Raw genomic sequence first — 17,456 nt, 5'->3', positions numbered from 1 at the left:
CAGGCGGAAGAGACTGGTCGTGCCTTTGGATGTCTACCACCTTGTACAACGTTCCACTATAGCAGTTACCACACTTAGCGCAACTCTCTGCTTACCTTCTGTCTCTGCCCCTCACGGCCCTTAAGAACAGGACCGAGTCTCACTTGTCAGTGTGCGCTAGCCAGTGCCCTGGGCAGGTGGTCTCCAGGTCAGGTTTGTGGGGGGAACAAGTACACCAAGATTTTAAATACTTGTAACCACTTCCTGCTAAGGTTTGCTTATAATTGACTTAAAATTCATGTTAAATCAAATAAAAGTTCCATTGTTATGATGACCCATAAAAAATTAACCTTATATTAATGTAGCCTTTATTATGATGAAAATAATTGATTTTCTTAAAAATCCTAATATCAATTGAAAAACAACTACCATCAGGAATATTTAGCACCTGGATTAACACTGCTACCAGAAAGCTCGCCACTAGGTGTCAGCCAAGGAAAAGAGGAGGAAGGGCTGTACCTAAAAGTGTTACTTTTTCATCCAATTATCGCCATAAATATCAAATATTTAAACAACAAAATATTAGGCAACTAAAATTATCTATTAAAGCGATGTTTTTAAGAATATATCTAAAATTTTGAAATTTCCCCTTTGCAAAATTGTTTATAAATGGTTTTAGTTTACCTGTATTTTCAAGAAACATTTGCACAGATTAGAGACAATGACTCCTAAGAGGAGACCAGCTCAGTATTCTTCTGAAATGACCTCAAATTGTACATAACACAGACCATATGGCAATCACCATTGGGGTGAGTGGTCAGAGGAAAGAGCATTGTTGCTAGAATCAGACAGATGGAAGGTCCGAATCTTGGCTCTGCCACTTCTTAAAAAAGTGACATAATCTTTCCTAGCCTTGGTTTCTCATCAGTAAAATGGGACCACACCACTTCCTCCATACGAGGACTGTAAAAATCAAATAAGGGAACATATATATAAAGAATGTAGCATAGAACAGATGCTTCATATTATTTTCTTTTTCTTAGTATTTCAAGTCTCAATGATTTATTTAACAAAACTGTATTTCAGCTCCCAAACTACTAAGGACACTGTAACTAGGGACTATTCTAATTTCATTCACTCCACAGAGAATTATCAAGCACCTTCTATGTACCAGGCTCTGTGCCAGGGATACATGAGTAATCACGACACTCCACTGTGGCTTCCATTCCTTTGTGAAAGGGTAGCATAAGGCTGAGTGTGACTGTCTATTTCTGAGACTATACCCACACCTCATAGAAGATCAGTGTGGATGCATGTCTGAGGGGTTGCGTGGTGGGGGAAGGAAATCTACAATTTTATCCTCTAATCATCATAAATACCATAATGTCCTCCACAGAAAAAAACCCACTATCACTCCTCCTTACGTTACTGAACCTCTACTGTGTGCTGGGGGTATAAGAAGGAATAAGACAAAATCCTGTTCTCAAGAAGCTCACAGTCTAGCTATGTACGTGAAGTCATATAACACTGCTTCAGGCTCTAAATTGTCAAATGTTGTAACTGCTTGAAAATGGATCAGAAAGGTTTCTTTTTCAGAGTCTCACTGAAAAAGTAAGAGACCCTAAAGCGAGATCATTTGACTTAAAACACTGGTAACAATAACCATTTCTCTTTGCCACTGCTTCCACAAAGATACAGTATTTAAAACTGTATCTGGCACAGTGGTTAAGACTCCGTGCTCCTGATGCAGGGGGCCTGGGTTCGATCCCTGGTCAGGGAACTAGATCCCACATGCATGCCACAACTAAGAGTTCACATGCTGCAACTAAGGAGCCCGCCTGCCACAACTAAGGAGCCCGCCTGCTGCAATGAAGACCTGGCGCAACCAACCAACCAAATAAATAAATAAATAAATAAATATAAAAACTATGTTAAAAAAAATAAAACTGCCACCATGGATTCAGCTTACTCCATTAATATACTCGCCTCATGTATTTTCCTAACTAGAACTGAATATTTACTGCATGTGGTGATTTCAGAGGATGATCCTCTCCAGATCCTAACTGCCTGGGGTTAGCTACCATGCAGATGCTGGCTGTGCCCTTGTTTTACATTTACATGTTCACGGTGTGGCGTTTGTGTCAGCTTCTTCTTCTCATGCTCTAAGATGAAGCTGTGGATGGATAATTTTTTAAAACTAAGCATCTATATTGTGCAACACTGAAATATGACCACCAGTCTTTCTGATGCATAGTATGGCGGAAAAGGGTATCATTCATTCGTCTGTTCATCCATTTATTCAACAAACATTTAATGAGCACTTACTAAATATTAGACTATGTAAAGGACACCAAGGAGTACCAAACATGGTCCCTTCCTATAGGAACAAAGTATGAAAGGAGCCAGGATTATTAAATGAGATCAAGTTAAAGTCTGGAATTCCTCCTGGATAGTCTAAGATACACTAGCTGTGTTTTATTTTTCAAGTATTTTAGCACATATGGGGATTTCATTTTGATCATATTCAGTGATGCTCTTTGAAATCATACAGTTAAGCTTGATCATTGTGTTTAAGCGGATTTTCTGCCAGTTCTCATCTTCTCTCACTTAAGGACCAACTTTTTACTTGGGCAGTCTACTTCTAGAACAACAGCTCTTAGTTCAGTGAGCATTCACTGTGGGGCTCAAGGTGCCAGTACTCCCAAATTGTGTTCCCAAGCCACATCAGTGTCCCTGGGAAGTGGACAGTGGAGATTTCGTGCCAATATCGAACAAGGGTCATCTCCCAATAGGCAAAAAATGTTTTGATGAAATAGGAAAAAAGATTCTCAATTATATTTTCTCTTATGCATTTTAGAAATTAATGCATTTCTGAATTTTAAAACCTTGGTACCACCACTCCCATTTGCCTGTAAGTGCTGGTGAGTAGTAACATGAATGAATAAATATCAAATAAATGCTGAAGGAAATAATTAAATGGGATTTCTTACAAATCCTTTATGCATTATTTGAGATAAAAGCTGAACTTTCATAGTTACTTCAAAAGACAGGAATAAACGGGCCAGAATCTCGTGTTTCCACTGGTTCCAGGTAGCCTGACACCTGCTGAACAACTATGGCCACCACCACTGTTCTAGAATGTGGCAGTCTCATCTCCTCCCCTTCCTCCTTTACCTTTTTGTCACCCAGGAAAGGTCATCCTCATTTAGTTAAAATCTGCTATCAACAAAAAGCTACATTATTGCTATTTTTCTCAATAGTCCTACAAGGTAGGCATTATTTCCATTTTACAGATGAGAAAATTGAGACTCAGGTCATCTTCTGGCAGATGACTGAGCCAGGATTAAAACTCAGGTGACTCCAAAGACCACACTCTTTCCATCACACGCAGGAGCCTTCTTAGCCACTCAGAGTCACAGAGCTACAGTGCTGGTCCCCGGAGCCCTGGTGTTGGGAGCCCCTCCCCTTAACGCTGCTTCATTCCCAGCACATGATCTTGACTTGGGATGAACAATGAAATGAGAAAAAATGGTAACCAGTAATTCACCAGCCCCTTCTCTAGTCCACCATAGACTCCTGTGTCAATGCATCTATTTAGCTGAGGCCTGTAGGTTTTGGCTATAATACCCTACCTACTTGCCTAAAACAAACCGGGAAATAAGAAAATCTTTCACCAACTTTTCCTACAGAACATTCATGGGTACCTATCCACGCTTCACAAACATACCAGTGTCCACTTACAAACAGCACGGGCTCTGTGTGGAAAACAATTTGGTGGTTCCTCAAAAAGGTAAACATAAAATTACTATATTACCCAGCAATTCCACTCCTAAGTATATTCCCCAAAGAACTGAAAACAGGGGTTCAGATTCTTAATAGCCAAATAGCCAATAGCATTATTCCTAATAGCCAAAAGGTAAAAACAACCCAGTGTCTATTAACAGATGAATGCATACACAAAGTGTGGATATATACATACATACGGTAGAATATTATTCAGCTGTAAAAGGGGATGAAGTTCTGACACATGCTACAATGTGGATGAGCCTTGAAAACATTATGCTAGCTGAAATAAGCCAAACACAGAAGGACAAATATAATTTCCTTTATATGAAATATCTAGAATAGGCAAATTCAGAGAGACAGAAAGTAGATTAGAGGTTACCAAGGGCTGGTGGAATGGGGGAATTGAGAGTTACTGCTTAATGATTCAGAGTTTCTGTTTGCGGTGACGAAAAATTTTGAAAATACATAGTGATTGGTGGTTGTACAACATTGTTAATGTAATTAATGTCACTGAATTGTAACTTAACAACGGTTAAAATGGCAAATTTTATGTTATTTATGTTTTACCACAATTTAAAAAAAGAAAAAAAGCAAGGGCTCTGGAGACAGACATGGATTTGACTCCCAGCTTTACCATTGCCAAGCTGTGTGGAGAATCTCAGAGCCAGCCCAGAGGCATGCATATCAGCCCCTTCCAGGCTTCATCTAATTTCTCCTTTCCCTTGGTCACTTCCTTATCTCATCTTGTACTGTACATATTGCTTTAAGGTTCCTCAAGCTTTTTCTTTTTTAGCACAAGATAGAGGCACAGACAAATTAGTAACATCCTTTATATATGTTCTGGGTATACTCTGCTTGCCTCTGTGGAGGGCAGGGATCACACACCACGAAGCATTCTTAATTCTTTCCATTTTGAGCTGCTCCTAGGCTGAGTCAACAGAAATCTGCTTCCTTACCATGTTGTGACAAGTTAGCACCCAAAGTCAGGCTCTTGCATGCAGACTTGTATTTCTTCTACTCAGAAGACATCGAAATAAAGCATATCAAAGCTTTATTCACAAAGATGTTTGGTGGAATATTAATGATAATCTCAAAAAACTGGGAACAATCTAAATGTCCGATGTGAGAGAGTGTTTACAGAAATTAAGGTAGCTGTACTTGATAGACTATTCTGCAGCCATGTAAAAAAGCCTAGGATGTAATAATGTTAAATGGAGGAGAAAAAAACTTTTAACTTAGATTTGAAAGTAACTTTGTAAACACTTGGCATAATGAAAAATAATAAGAATATACAAACTGTAGTTGAGGTAGCTGCGTTAGTTCAGTGGAACTACAGTGATATTTTAATTTTTCTAGTTTGTACATATTTTTCTACTTCTGTTACACTAAAAGCATATAAATACAGTTTGGGGGTTTTTTTTTAACCATGAGATCAATGGTGTTACTCAACCAGGAGAGAGATATACATAGTATTTTTCTGACCTGCTCCAACATAACCCTGTCCATTCATGCTTGCAAGCCAGGCTATCAATCTGCTTTTATCTTAACTTCTCTGTCTTCAACAGTTTCGGGTGGATAAATATGACTCAGCAGAATCACGTGCAAAATCAGGGGCTGTATGGTGGATGAGGCCAGTGTACCCACAGCTGAATCTGGAAGCCGGGCCTCTTGGGAAGGACTAAGCAAGCAGCACTGGAGGAGCTGGCTGCTGCCTTCACAGCCTCCTTCGCGCTACTGACGCTGACTGTCAGTTTACTGTCCCCACCTCGGCCATCGCTCCCTGTGGGCAGGGCTGGGCTCCATTCATCCTGGGGAAGCCCAGCCAGCACACTGGCCCAGAGAGAGCCACACGAGCTTGTTGAATAAACAACTCTCACAGTGCTCCATCTATACTGGCCTTTCCGCAGCTACTGGCACAGAACAGAACGCATCTTAAAGCACCAATTCCCATCAGTTTTGCTCTTTGATCTAACATTCACCAGGGACCTGCAATGGGCCAGGCATGGGAAAAGCACCTTCACATGCACTGCCTTAAGATGATTCCACGTAGCCATGAGCTATGAAATAAGAAACTATGGGCAGAAAAAAGGATGCAATTAAAGCACACAATTCTATTTTTGAAAGTTCTTTAAAACTGAGGGCACTGTGTCTTCCAAAGAGAGGGTGGTGGTTTAGTCTTATTCAGATTTCAAGATGATATAATTTTAAACAAAGGAGTGAGGTAAAGTAAGATTCTTTTTAAAATTCATTCGTTCTCCCTAGGAGGGAGAAAAGGGGACTCGAGGCAAATTCAAGACCCACACTGCTATACACATCCTCCCAAAGTTGCAATCTTCTACCCAGCAGAGAAAGGATGCTTGGCCTAGCAATTAAAATCATTTGTCTTTTATCCCCTTCCTGCCAAAAAGGACCCCAGCCCTAACTAGTTAATCCCTAACACACACTGCTACTCCCAGAGTTGCCTGGCAACTGCTAGGAGGCGTGTCAGAGAGCAAGAAAGGCCTAAATAAATGAGCTGGAGCCTGGGCTGTCGCTTGACACGGATAAAGGGGGTTTTTCCAAATGGAGCTGCCTGGCTGCCTGTGGTTCTGTCATTTAAGTGGAGAAGAACAAGTTGGCTTGGCCGATATTGTTAAATACCTTGGGCTTTGCACCTGATATTCTGAGTGATTGAAAAATGGGTCACATGCCCTTGTGATTTGCCTACACTCTCCCCTCTGCCAGGCAGCACCAATCTCCAAAGCCTAAAGACAGGGCAGGAGCAATGTGTATGCACTGAACAGGGGTCAAGGGCCAACCCCGGCCCCACACACTTCTCTGTTCTTCCATTTCTTTCACCCATCCTTCCAACCACTGTTCCAAAATACATGCATTGATGCCTCTGCTATGCTATGACCCATGCCCGGCGCTGGAAATGCAGAGAAAGAGTTGTTAACGTGGAACACCAGGAAACCAGAACAAAGGCAGGCGAGAGGGTGGGGTGGAAGAAACCTGGGTTTTTGAGTCAGGCCGACCTGAGTCCGATTCCTGGCCTCTGCTACTTGCCAGGAAGTCAAGGCAACCTCAGCCCCTCTCCCCAATCTGTAACGTGGACAGCAAGGGGCAGTCACGGGGAATTACTGAGACCACGGATGCAAAGCAACTCAGGGATGAAGCCTGTTGGAGGCCGCTGAGCAGGTAGGAGACTTGGCTGTAGCTGGACACCCTGGCGTCTCACTTTCTGATACTCGGGAGGAATAAGTCACTTGGCCCTGAAGAGAGACCCTACCGGGGAGCCCACAAAGGCCCTCTGGCTCTGGAACAGGCACACGGCAGAAGGCACGGACGGAGAAGAGCAGCCTGGCACCTGGCACGTGGCCGGGCCTCAGCAAGGGGGCCACCGTCCTCTTCCCTTCCAGGCAGGGGAAAGAAAATGAAGCTTGAGACTCCCCAGCCAGCTGCGTTTTAAATTTTTTCCAGTAGGAGAGAAAAAAAAGGCCAAGGAGTTGAAAATCTCAAGTAAGCTCTGGGCCGCAGAGGAGCTGTGGCCCATCTCTGCTTCTTGGTCTGGGGTTGGCCCCTCCTGAGGGGTCCTGCGGGAGCCGAGCAGAAAGGAGCACCGTCGAGTCTGTGATGTTTCATGTTTTAAAAAACCCAAACCCTGTGACTTTTCAGTGACCCAAGTCCCATGATGGCAGCCGCGGGCCCAGGTGGGAAAAGCCCCCAGGCTGCACTGTGCGGGGTGCCCCGTGGGCAGCCTCTGTGCCCCGCACGCTCCTCCCAGCCCGCCCCTGCAGGCAGTCTTCGTCCTCAGCCACGGACCGTTCTCCACTTGACCTGTCCCAGAGTCTCCCCTCGAGGCTACCAACCACTTCTGGCCACCAGCTTTCTCCTTCACTTTATGAATCGAAGGCCTTAAATGTATTCGGGTCCTTTGACCCAGTAAAACCACGTTGGGGATGCCGCCAAGGGAAATAATTCAGACCATGGAATGAAGGTTTATATAAAGATGTTCACCACAGTGTGGTTTAAGATGGTGAAAGGTTACTGACAATCAAAAGGACCAGTGCTGGGATAATGTGGGGGGCCTCAGCACTGGTTTCAGATGGCAAGAACCTGATAAAAATCTCTGTGAGTAGGGCCCAGACATCTGCCTTTTTAAGAGCCCCACAGGTGATTCTGATCCACAGCCAGGGTTGAGACCGACTGGCGTCACCTGATGGGAGATGTGCAGCCAATGTTTAAGAGTTTTTATATGATATGAAAAAATGCTTACGATACACTAAAAGACAAAACTAAATAACAGGGAACTGGATTGCTTTGCCAGGAATATCTCAACTATCTAAAAGTAAAAAATCAAAACCCCAAACCGAAATGAAACAAAAACAACCCCAATCTTCCAACTTATCCCCCCTCCCCCTTATATATAGAAGAGATAACTAATAAGGACCTACTGTATAGCACAGGGAACTCTACACGATACTCTGTAATGGCCTATATGGGAAAAGAATCTAAAAAGAGTGGATATATGTATATGTATAACTGAGTCACTTTGCTGTACACCTGAAACTAACACAACATTATAAATCAACTATACACCAATAAAAATTTTAAAAAAAAGATGAGGCAAACAGGCTCAAAAACAAATAGACAAAACAAAACAAAACAAAAAACCCCCCAAACCCTAGAACCTTGGTGGAAACATGTTAACATGTTATCTCAACTCCAGATGATAGGATTATGGGTATTTTCTCATTTCTAGGCCTGTTACTTTATTTTATTTTTTAAAAGATTTAATTTTATTTTTGGCTGTGTTGGGTCTTCGTTGCTGCGCGCAGGCTTTCTCTAGTTGTGGCGAGCGGGGGCTACTCTTCGTTGCAGTGCACGGGCTTCTCATTGCGGTGGCTTCTCTTGTTGCAGAGCACGGGCTCTAGGTGCGCGGGCTTCAGTAGTTGTGGCACGCGGGCTCAGTAGTTGTGGCTTGCGGGCTCTAGAGTGCAGGCTCAGTAGTTGTTAGCTGCTCTGTGGCATGTGGGATCTTCCCGGACCAGGGCTCAAACCCGTGTCCCCTGCACTGCAGGTGGATTCTTATCCACTGCGCCACCAGGGAAGTCCCTAGTCCTGTTACTTTAAACCTTTTTTTTTTTTTTAAACCAAGAGCAGGGTTTTTTTGTTTTTTGTTTTTTAAAATAATCAGAGAAACAACTAAAGACAAGTGGCCCCATGAAAGACACCCTATCCCCTCAGCACTGTGCTGCCTGTCACCCAAGCAGGCTCACCCAGTCACCGTTCCCCATGCACCACCCCCACCATGTGGCCTGACTCTAAAACCCCTGACCCCTTCTTGAGCTCACATGCACTCTGCAGTCATTATTTTAATTAATCTCACAAACAATCTGGCATTGGAAGTGTTGTTATTCCATTTTTTAGGTGAGGAAAATTGGCTATAATTAAATCTATGGTTTAAAAACCATCTAGATAACATGATGAGGCTTGGTCAGAAACTTTCAGGCCCTCTGGCTTCCCTCTTGGCCTTACAGAAAAAAGCCATTCTAGTACAGATAAATCAGACCAAAAGCACGACAAGTCTGCCTTATTTCATTGATTCTAAGACACAAATTTCTTCACATCTTAACATCTCTGAAATCTGGATGTCTTACAACTGACGGCATCCTTCAATTATAATTGGCAGCACCCTTTCTTAATGATACATGCAATAGTGGTACATCTTATGATGGAATGACAGCTAAAATTCAATGAAATGTACCATGTTTACAACCAAACTCATCAGCCTATCCTCAAAATGCTACTTTTAATGGCTATATAATATTCTATCATATGGATATATTTTAATTTACTTAACCAGTTGTTTATCATTATGGACACTTAGTCCATTCCATGTTTTTACCATTATTAATCTGCTACTGGGGACACCTTTACTTCAAGCTTTCCCTTTTTCTACTATGGGCATCATCATTCTCTCCCTGATCCAAATCTTGGGAGACATTATGACATTTCTTTCCCCTCATCGCCCATATTTTTTCTATTTCTAGACTCATCTAGTCATTTCTTCTTCGTGGTACCTTTTCCTGGTGTAACCACTGGAGGGCTTTCTTCTGAGTTCCCCAACTGTCCCCTGGTCTCTGCTTCCAGTTTCCTTTTCAGTCCAGCACTGGATTACTGGTCAAACATGACTTCAGTCACATCTCACCTCTGCTCACACTCCTAACCTACCATCCAAGGCTCTGTCAAATCTGGCTCCAACCTTTCCTGCAGCCCCATCTCCCCACCCAAACCCATGACTCCAGACAAAGGGGCCATGACGGGTCCTGCCTCCAAGCCTTTGCTCACTCAGATAACTCCACGCCCACCACAGGAAAGGATGCTGCTGTCTTTCTTTTTGCAAGTTTCACCTTTCCTATGAGAGGTTTTATGGCTCACTTGCTCCTTATAACCATCTGGAAATGTAGAATGATAGGTATGCTTATTCTCATTTCACAGTGAAGAAACTGAAGTTTAGAGAGATTAAGTGCCCAAGTACAGAGCCAGGCTTTAAACTCCAGGACTTCCATCCTTAAATCCGATGCCTTTGAGAGCCAAGTGCAAGTACAACCATAAACTTCTCTGGAGGAGCAACTTTTGCCCAGATCATATACCCAGCAATATGTACCAGACTCAACAGCCTCTGGATTCTAGACGTATACATGACAACAATGATGTCATTGTAAGAGTGGAAATACTTCATGTCTATCAGTTCCCAGCAGCCTAAGGAAAGGACTGGGCCAGTTGTCCCATTCTCACTTTAAAGATGGGAAGAAGACAGACTTTTCCTTGAATTATACCAGCTCTCAAAACAGCACTGAACCTGACTGGTTTGGACGGGCCCAAGGTCAGGACAAAGAATCAGAGCCATCTGTCTTGGAGACAAGCAGGACGTGAGAAACTTGCTTTAAGCTGAAGGGCTTTTTAGGACCTAAGGGAAGTATTTCTTTGGAAGGAAAAAGAGTGCATCCCTTCTATTACGTGACCATGACATTGCCTGAAGCTGAGGCAGCCTAGCGAGTCAGGTCCAAGTGCTGGATGGAAGACAAGGAACAAGGTGGCATCAGGCTGCTGCTCCCTGAGCACCCATCGCCCCAGCCACTTCACAGAGCATGCGCCCTGGGTGAAGGGAAAACAAGGTGTTTGCTATCACTCTGTGCTTCACTTACACACGCAATGGAGTCATAATAGTGAAAAAGTACTTAGCAAGGTATAACTGTGGCTTATGAGGAAGCATGGTCAAGATTCACTGTCAGAGTTTGCACATGAAATGCACTGCCTGATATCTACTCATCTTCCGTCATTTAATCTAATAAAATGCTACGGGTTAAAACAAAAACAAACATCCTGACCTACAGGCGGTGTGACCTGGGCTGGTCCCTCACAGCCACTCTGACTAGGCTGGGTGTGGCTGCCATCTCCGCCTGTTCAGGATGAAGGGAGCTCCGTGCTCCCTAGAGAAAAGGGCTGCCAGCAAGGTCCCCTCCAATGTCCTCTCGTATGCAGCGACCCAGGTCCCTGGGCCAATTTCTCCATTCTCCTTGGCCAAGAGGCTACGAGGAGGCAGATATCCGATGAAAACTTCTCACTGAAGCTGGGAGAGCTAGTAGCTTCTTTGGTTTTAGGGATGACCTGGTGTCTTCATATCCGCACAATAACTAATCACCTCACGGATGAGGCAACAGAAGCTCAGAAAGGTTGAAGGGCCATGGAGGCAGAAGACATTATTCCCCAGTCCTCAGTATACTTTGTAGTCAATACATCAAGACCACTCTGGGAACCTCTAAGAACTGAGCCCCCTGGATGCCTTGCTTTCTCAAGTGTGGAGTAGAGGTCCCCGTGCAGGAAAAGGGCGGTGAGGCACAGTGGGAAAGCATGGGCACTGGGCCGACCTACCTGGCCCCTCCACTGGTCAGCAAGTCATTGCTTCTGTGAGCCTCGGTTTCCCCATCTGTCAAGTGGAGATGATCACTGCTACCTCTCAGGCTTACTGGGACTCCTCAGTGAGAGCAGGTGTGCGTGCAGTGCTGAGCACTGTGACCCGCAGAGGCTGCTACTGACCAGGGAGGGGAGGGGCCCTAACATCCACAGGAGCAGAGTGCGTCACACAGGGCAGCTCGGCTTCCTCGTGCTAAGAGGTAGCGCGAGGGGAGGACACTCCCCCAGCCCTCCAACACACACACACACACACACACACACACACACACACACACAACTTCTTTTGGTGAATTCAACAACCAGATGAATAGCAGGTTTCCTGTGGCCCCGACCAAACATAGATTCGTGACATGCCAAGAAGCTACTCACCGGCTCTATTTTCAGAGCGTTTCGGTAGCTGCCGAAGAAAGCGGCCTGGGCCTTGAGGAAGGCTCTGGCCACACCATCGCCAGTTGTTGTGGAGACCTTCTTCAGCCGGTTCTTCAGTGAAGAGATCTGGTGACACAAAGGAGACAGAGGCTGAGGGCAGGGTCGGAGGAGGATGGCTGGCTACGCCCAACACACACAGAGCTCTAGAAAACCCCCGGGATGGAGATGGATTTGACACATCAACTGCTGGGAGAACAAACACACATTCAGTATTAGGGCAGGTTTTTGAAATTTAAATAAATCTTGCTCCTATTAGAGAGTATCTAATAAAAACAAAAACAAAACCACTTTCTAAGCAGTTTCAATGTGCCAGGTTAATTGCTTTCACATAAATTTTCTTACTTAATTCTTTCAACAATCCTGTAGGAAAGGGATTGTGCTCCCATCTTACAAGGGTGAAACAGTCTCAGAGAGGTTATATTACATGCCTAGTAACAAACCCAAGAAGTGACCAAGTTGGAATATTAATTGAAGTCTTATAATCTGAGCCCAAGATACACAAATTTTTTTAGTTCCAATTCCATTTCCTCTTCAGATTACTTACAAATATTAGAAATAAATGGCTTATTTATAACAGATTATATATTATCATATACCTCATACTCTAAATATATATTTATTAAATGTACTATAAATTATATATTTATTAAATATATATAAAGTATATATAATATGTATATTATTATAAACCTCATATTCTAAAGGAATAGTCATTATATAGACTTACAGAAACACACTTATATAGCTTATAGATAGGCACCCAACAGATTAAAACAAAATAGACAAGAAAGTCATGGCAAAGCAAAAAGGGAAACATGAGAAGTTGTGAGATTCTTTGGGTCCAAAGCAGTTGCACACATGAACACATGCATTTCCTGAAAGTGAGAATGAAAAGAGATTTTTTCCTATGAGTCCTCAATGTAGGAAAGATTGTGTGACATGACGGTTGTTGCCCTCAACATCAGAGACAACATTAAGTTTCCTGGTCTGTTTCCAATATGCCATCCATCTCAGGAAGCCATGTTGCACAACTTCTGGGCACACCACTCACACTATGTTCCATGTGAAAAGTGTCCCTGGAATTGTGCAACTTGGTAGCCTTGAGTCAATGGTGATACAACGGTGAGCAAAACCAGACAAGGGCCCTCCCCTCATTAAACTTATATTCTCATGAAGAAAATACCAATACATATGACATTGCTACCATGACAAGCCTGTGATAGAGCTCACCAAGGAGGTCAAGGAAGGCTTCCCGGAGAGAAACAGGCTTAGACTGAGATCTGAAGGATGAGCTGAAGTAGTTAACTCGCGAAGAGGGAAAGGAACAGTGTACCAAACACGGGGATCAGCATTTGCAAAGACACTGTAGTGAGGAGGAGTTCAGAGACTAGGGAGAACTGTGGCTTCAGTGGAGAGAATGGAGAATATGGCTTAGAATGAGGATAGAGGGAAAGGCAGGGGTCAAGAGCTGTGAATACATTAAGAAATTTTTTCCTTCATTTTGAGATAAATGTAAAGCTAATGACTGTTTTTAAGCATGTAGGTGACATATGAAGAGCACATTTCAGGAATCTGTATGGGGCTTAGATATAGGACTACCTAACGGCCTGACACTATTTAAGGATAAAATTTAGGGTAAAATTTAAAGATGAAATAGGAAATTAGATGCAGGTGGTCCATGAATCATCTACAAATTTTTAATATGAATGAGTAATGATCATTTTTCTGGGTACAGGCTGTATAGCTATCCTCAGGTTCCTAAAGGTGCCTGTGAACCTAAAAATATTAAGAATCTGGGATGGATTACATACACTCTTGAAATGCTCCATGGACATTATTTCTTATTACCAAGCTTCTGATAAGGGGTTTGTAATAGCTTATTAAGATATATTTTACATATTATAAAATTCATTCATTTAAAATATATAATTCAGTAGTTTAGTACAGTGACAATGTTGTAGAACTATCACTATTATCTAATTCCAGAACACTTTCATCACCCCAAAAAGAAAACGCATCTTATTGGCAGGTACTTCTCACTCCCCACTAATCCTGCTCCCTCCTCCCTCACCCCGGTCCTAGGTAACCATTGATCCACTTTCTGTCTCTATGAATTTGCCTATTCTGGACATTTCTTACAAATGGAATCATACAATAGGTGGTCTTTTTTTTGTGACTGGCTTCTTTCACTTAGCATACTGCTCATTATAAACATGTTTCATCCACATTGTAGCACTTATTAGTACTTCCTTCTTTTTCACAGTTGAATAATATTTCATCGTATGGAAAGACCAGATTTTATCTCTTCATCAGTTGACGGGCACCTGGGTTGTTTCTACTTTTTGGCTATTATTATTAACGCTGCTAAAAACATTCATGTATAAGCTTTTATGTGGAGACAGCAGAGATTTTGAGGCAAGAAACCGAATGGCAAAAATCCTCTTTTGCCAGATCTTTTAAAATAAAAATAATCCGTGTTTACTGAGCGTAGGGGAAGAAATCCTGTGCTGCTGCTCAAGGGGCGTGCCACATGCTTGGACAATCTAGTGAGTGAAGGTGGGATGATCTACTTCTCAGCTAAGTCAGAAGGGACGGGAACATGCGTTGAGCGGGCAGCCACCCCATCTCCACTCAGAGGTGGGCCAAGGAAAACAATTTTCCTCTGGAAGCAGCTTGGAGTCTGTCATGACACCTGGGTGGAAATATTCGTTTTATCGTGACCACCCCCCCCCACCCCATTCTGGCACACATGCGCCCCAGCATCGCAGTGGTGAGAGCCCACGAGAAGCAACGCAGGCCACTCAGTGCCCCGGCAGTCTGTCATGGACCTCCAACTTGAAATAGCAATGTGAAAAGAAATATGCTTTATTAAAATGTTAAAAATATTGCCCACTTCCCACCCTCCAAACAATAAAAGTCCTGCCTTTCCCGGGGACGAGGGTGACATTTCCATCCTTTGAAACAGTACAAGCCAGTGTCTCTCTTTTGTCTCCTCAAAGCCCTTGGGCCACCTGTGCCGCAGATTATTCCTCACTTAACCTTCCCTGGCCTTTTGCTTTCGTTCGGGAGGTGTTTAATTACCTTGGACTCACAAGGCTGCACTTCAGGTGAGCCTCTCCTAATGGCCTCATTACCATTTTACACAAAGAAGTCGTTGCTGATTGTAACTAAGCAAATAGGAGTGTGTGCCTTCCTGCCCGCCCCAGCTGCTCTGAAACCAGCCAAGTGGTCCTGGGCTCTTGGTGCCCCTGTGACCACTCAGGCCAAGACTTCTGAAGACCTCTCCTCACCCTACAACAAGGAGAAGCTTTTGTCAGCACTTCAAACTTTGAAACTTCAAGTATATGCACAACTGATAACTGGTGATAGCATACTGTCCTTTAAATAAAAGTGAGGAAGGAAAATCTAAGGCTAAATAACCCCCAGTCATACGTCTAAAACCCAACTTGCTCTGAGTGCTCCTGGGGGTGCTGGTCAAATCATTAACATCAGGGATCATCAGGCATAATTTGGGGGGACAGAAAAGCCAGCGAGGGTGGCTTCCTCCTTTAATGAGGTATCAGGAGGGAGATAGAAAACAAAGGGAAGAGAGTACAAAATCGAACTTGTCAGCATCTTAACTTCCCTCCTCCTCCTCTTTTCCCATCTTGGATACCGCAGCATCATCCAGCCAGTCTCCTAGGCTAGATTCAGATGTTAGATTCCATTCTTCTCCTTCCCTTCCCACAACCATTCTCCACATCTTACCACCCTCTTGCCAATATTTCCTGAATCTCTCAGTGCCCATGACCTTGGCCCTGTGCTGCCCATCTTCTCTGGCCCAGATCAGTGGAGTAGTTTCCCAGATCAGATGGGCTCTCTGTCTTTAGTTTTCCTTCAATGTCATCCACCCATAGCTGTCCTAGTATTCTTGGAAATATATGAATCTGATCTCTATCAAAATCCTTCAGTGCCCCCACCCTTGGCCATCACCACCTGCAGGAAAACATCCCAACTCCTCAGAGTAGTCTGTGACGCTTTCCTCAGCTGGTCTCGCTTCCCTTGGCCCCCCTTAATGGGTATTTGACTGATACTGAATTGCTATCTAGGAGCATATACTACCCTCCAGCCCAAACACATGCTGACAACTCAGATGGAGTTGTCCCTTGTCCCTTTCTGTCCTACTTGTGAACATCTATTTACCCTTTGAAAGACCATCCAAGTGTCCATGAGTAGGCGCCTATTAAGTAAATTACACCACATCCTTGAAATATTGCATAGCTACTAAAAAAAAAAAAAAAAAAAAGTGGCAGTACTCTGTGAACTAACATGAAAAGATGTCCACAAACTACACCCAAATGGGGAGAAAACACAAGTTACAGAGCAATGTATACAACATAAATCATTAAAAAAATATATATATATGTATAAAAATCATTTATATATATGGATGTTTACATATATGTAGTAAGAATCTAAAATGCCACGTATCAAACTTTAACCATGTAGGGATGCTTTCACTTTCTATTTTATGCACTTCTGATTGTTTTGATTATGCTTTATAAAAAAGCATGTTACTTTTATAATAAAGAATTTAAATGAGGTATTTTTCTTCAATAGTCAAATTAAACATTGCCTTGGGTTAAGGGAAAGAGGGAATCCAAATGTCCCCTCCTTTGTGAAGCCTTCCCTGACCACTAAGACAGGCTTAATGACGCCCTGCCTGGGCCCCCTTGGACTGCGAGTTGTCAGTGAATTGTAGTGTCTACTACCTTTCCTGCTAGACTGTGAGTTCCTAGAAGGGCCAGCAGTGGTCCAGCAGTACTTGGCCCAGTGTCATCATTCAGCACTTTTTGCTAAATAAAAGAACAGACGAGCGAGTGTTTTGACATCTTAAAAGGCATTTCCAATGGCCGAGCCTCCGTGCTTGGAGGAAAGTCTAGGATCACATTCTTCAGTGAATGATCATTGGAAGAAATGGTCTCAGTTGGGAAGGATTGGGGGAGAAACTGATACTCATCCATTTCCCTTTTGCAGAAGGTCATCACTAAGATGCACCCAAAATTGCAAGGCAAATGAAGCCCTGGTCGCTGAATGAATTAAAGTGGACAACGGGGCCAGTCTTACACAACACTGCACGTGCCACATGTCCAGTAACATATGCAGCGTTCCCCACCCCGTCCTGCACCCTCTTCCTGTTTGCCCTGGTCACTGCAGGCTCTGCCTCTGGGGTCTCTTGGCTTCACTTGCTCCTCTATCCCCGTGCACTCCTCAGGCAGTAGAGTGTAGAGCTTGAGTCACAAAAGCCAAGTCTAAGATTAGAA

General features: G+C 43.4%; 1 protein-coding gene across 4 annotated transcripts in view; it reads right to left on the bottom strand.

Moving 5' to 3' along the window:
• Positions 1–17,456, bottom strand: part of DENND1A (DENN domain containing 1A) — a 542,621-nt gene that overhangs the window by 136,350 nt on the left and 388,815 nt on the right. For all 4 annotated transcript variants that reach the window (XM_061199955.1, XM_061199952.1, XM_061199953.1 and 1 more), the window contains exon 13: positions 12,094–12,219. In XM_061199955.1, the coding sequence (XP_061055938.1) occupies positions 12,094–12,219 (126 nt within the window). The remainder of the gene's footprint in view (positions 1–12,093; positions 12,220–17,456) is intronic.

Source organism: Eubalaena glacialis, chromosome 9, assembly GCF_028564815.1.
Source record: "Eubalaena glacialis isolate mEubGla1 chromosome 9, mEubGla1.1.hap2.+ XY, whole genome shotgun sequence".
NCBI lineage: Eukaryota > Metazoa > Chordata > Mammalia > Artiodactyla > Balaenidae > Eubalaena > Eubalaena glacialis.
The sequence above is the reverse complement of the archived record's forward strand: the minus strand, read 5'-3'. Positions and strand labels throughout refer to the sequence as shown.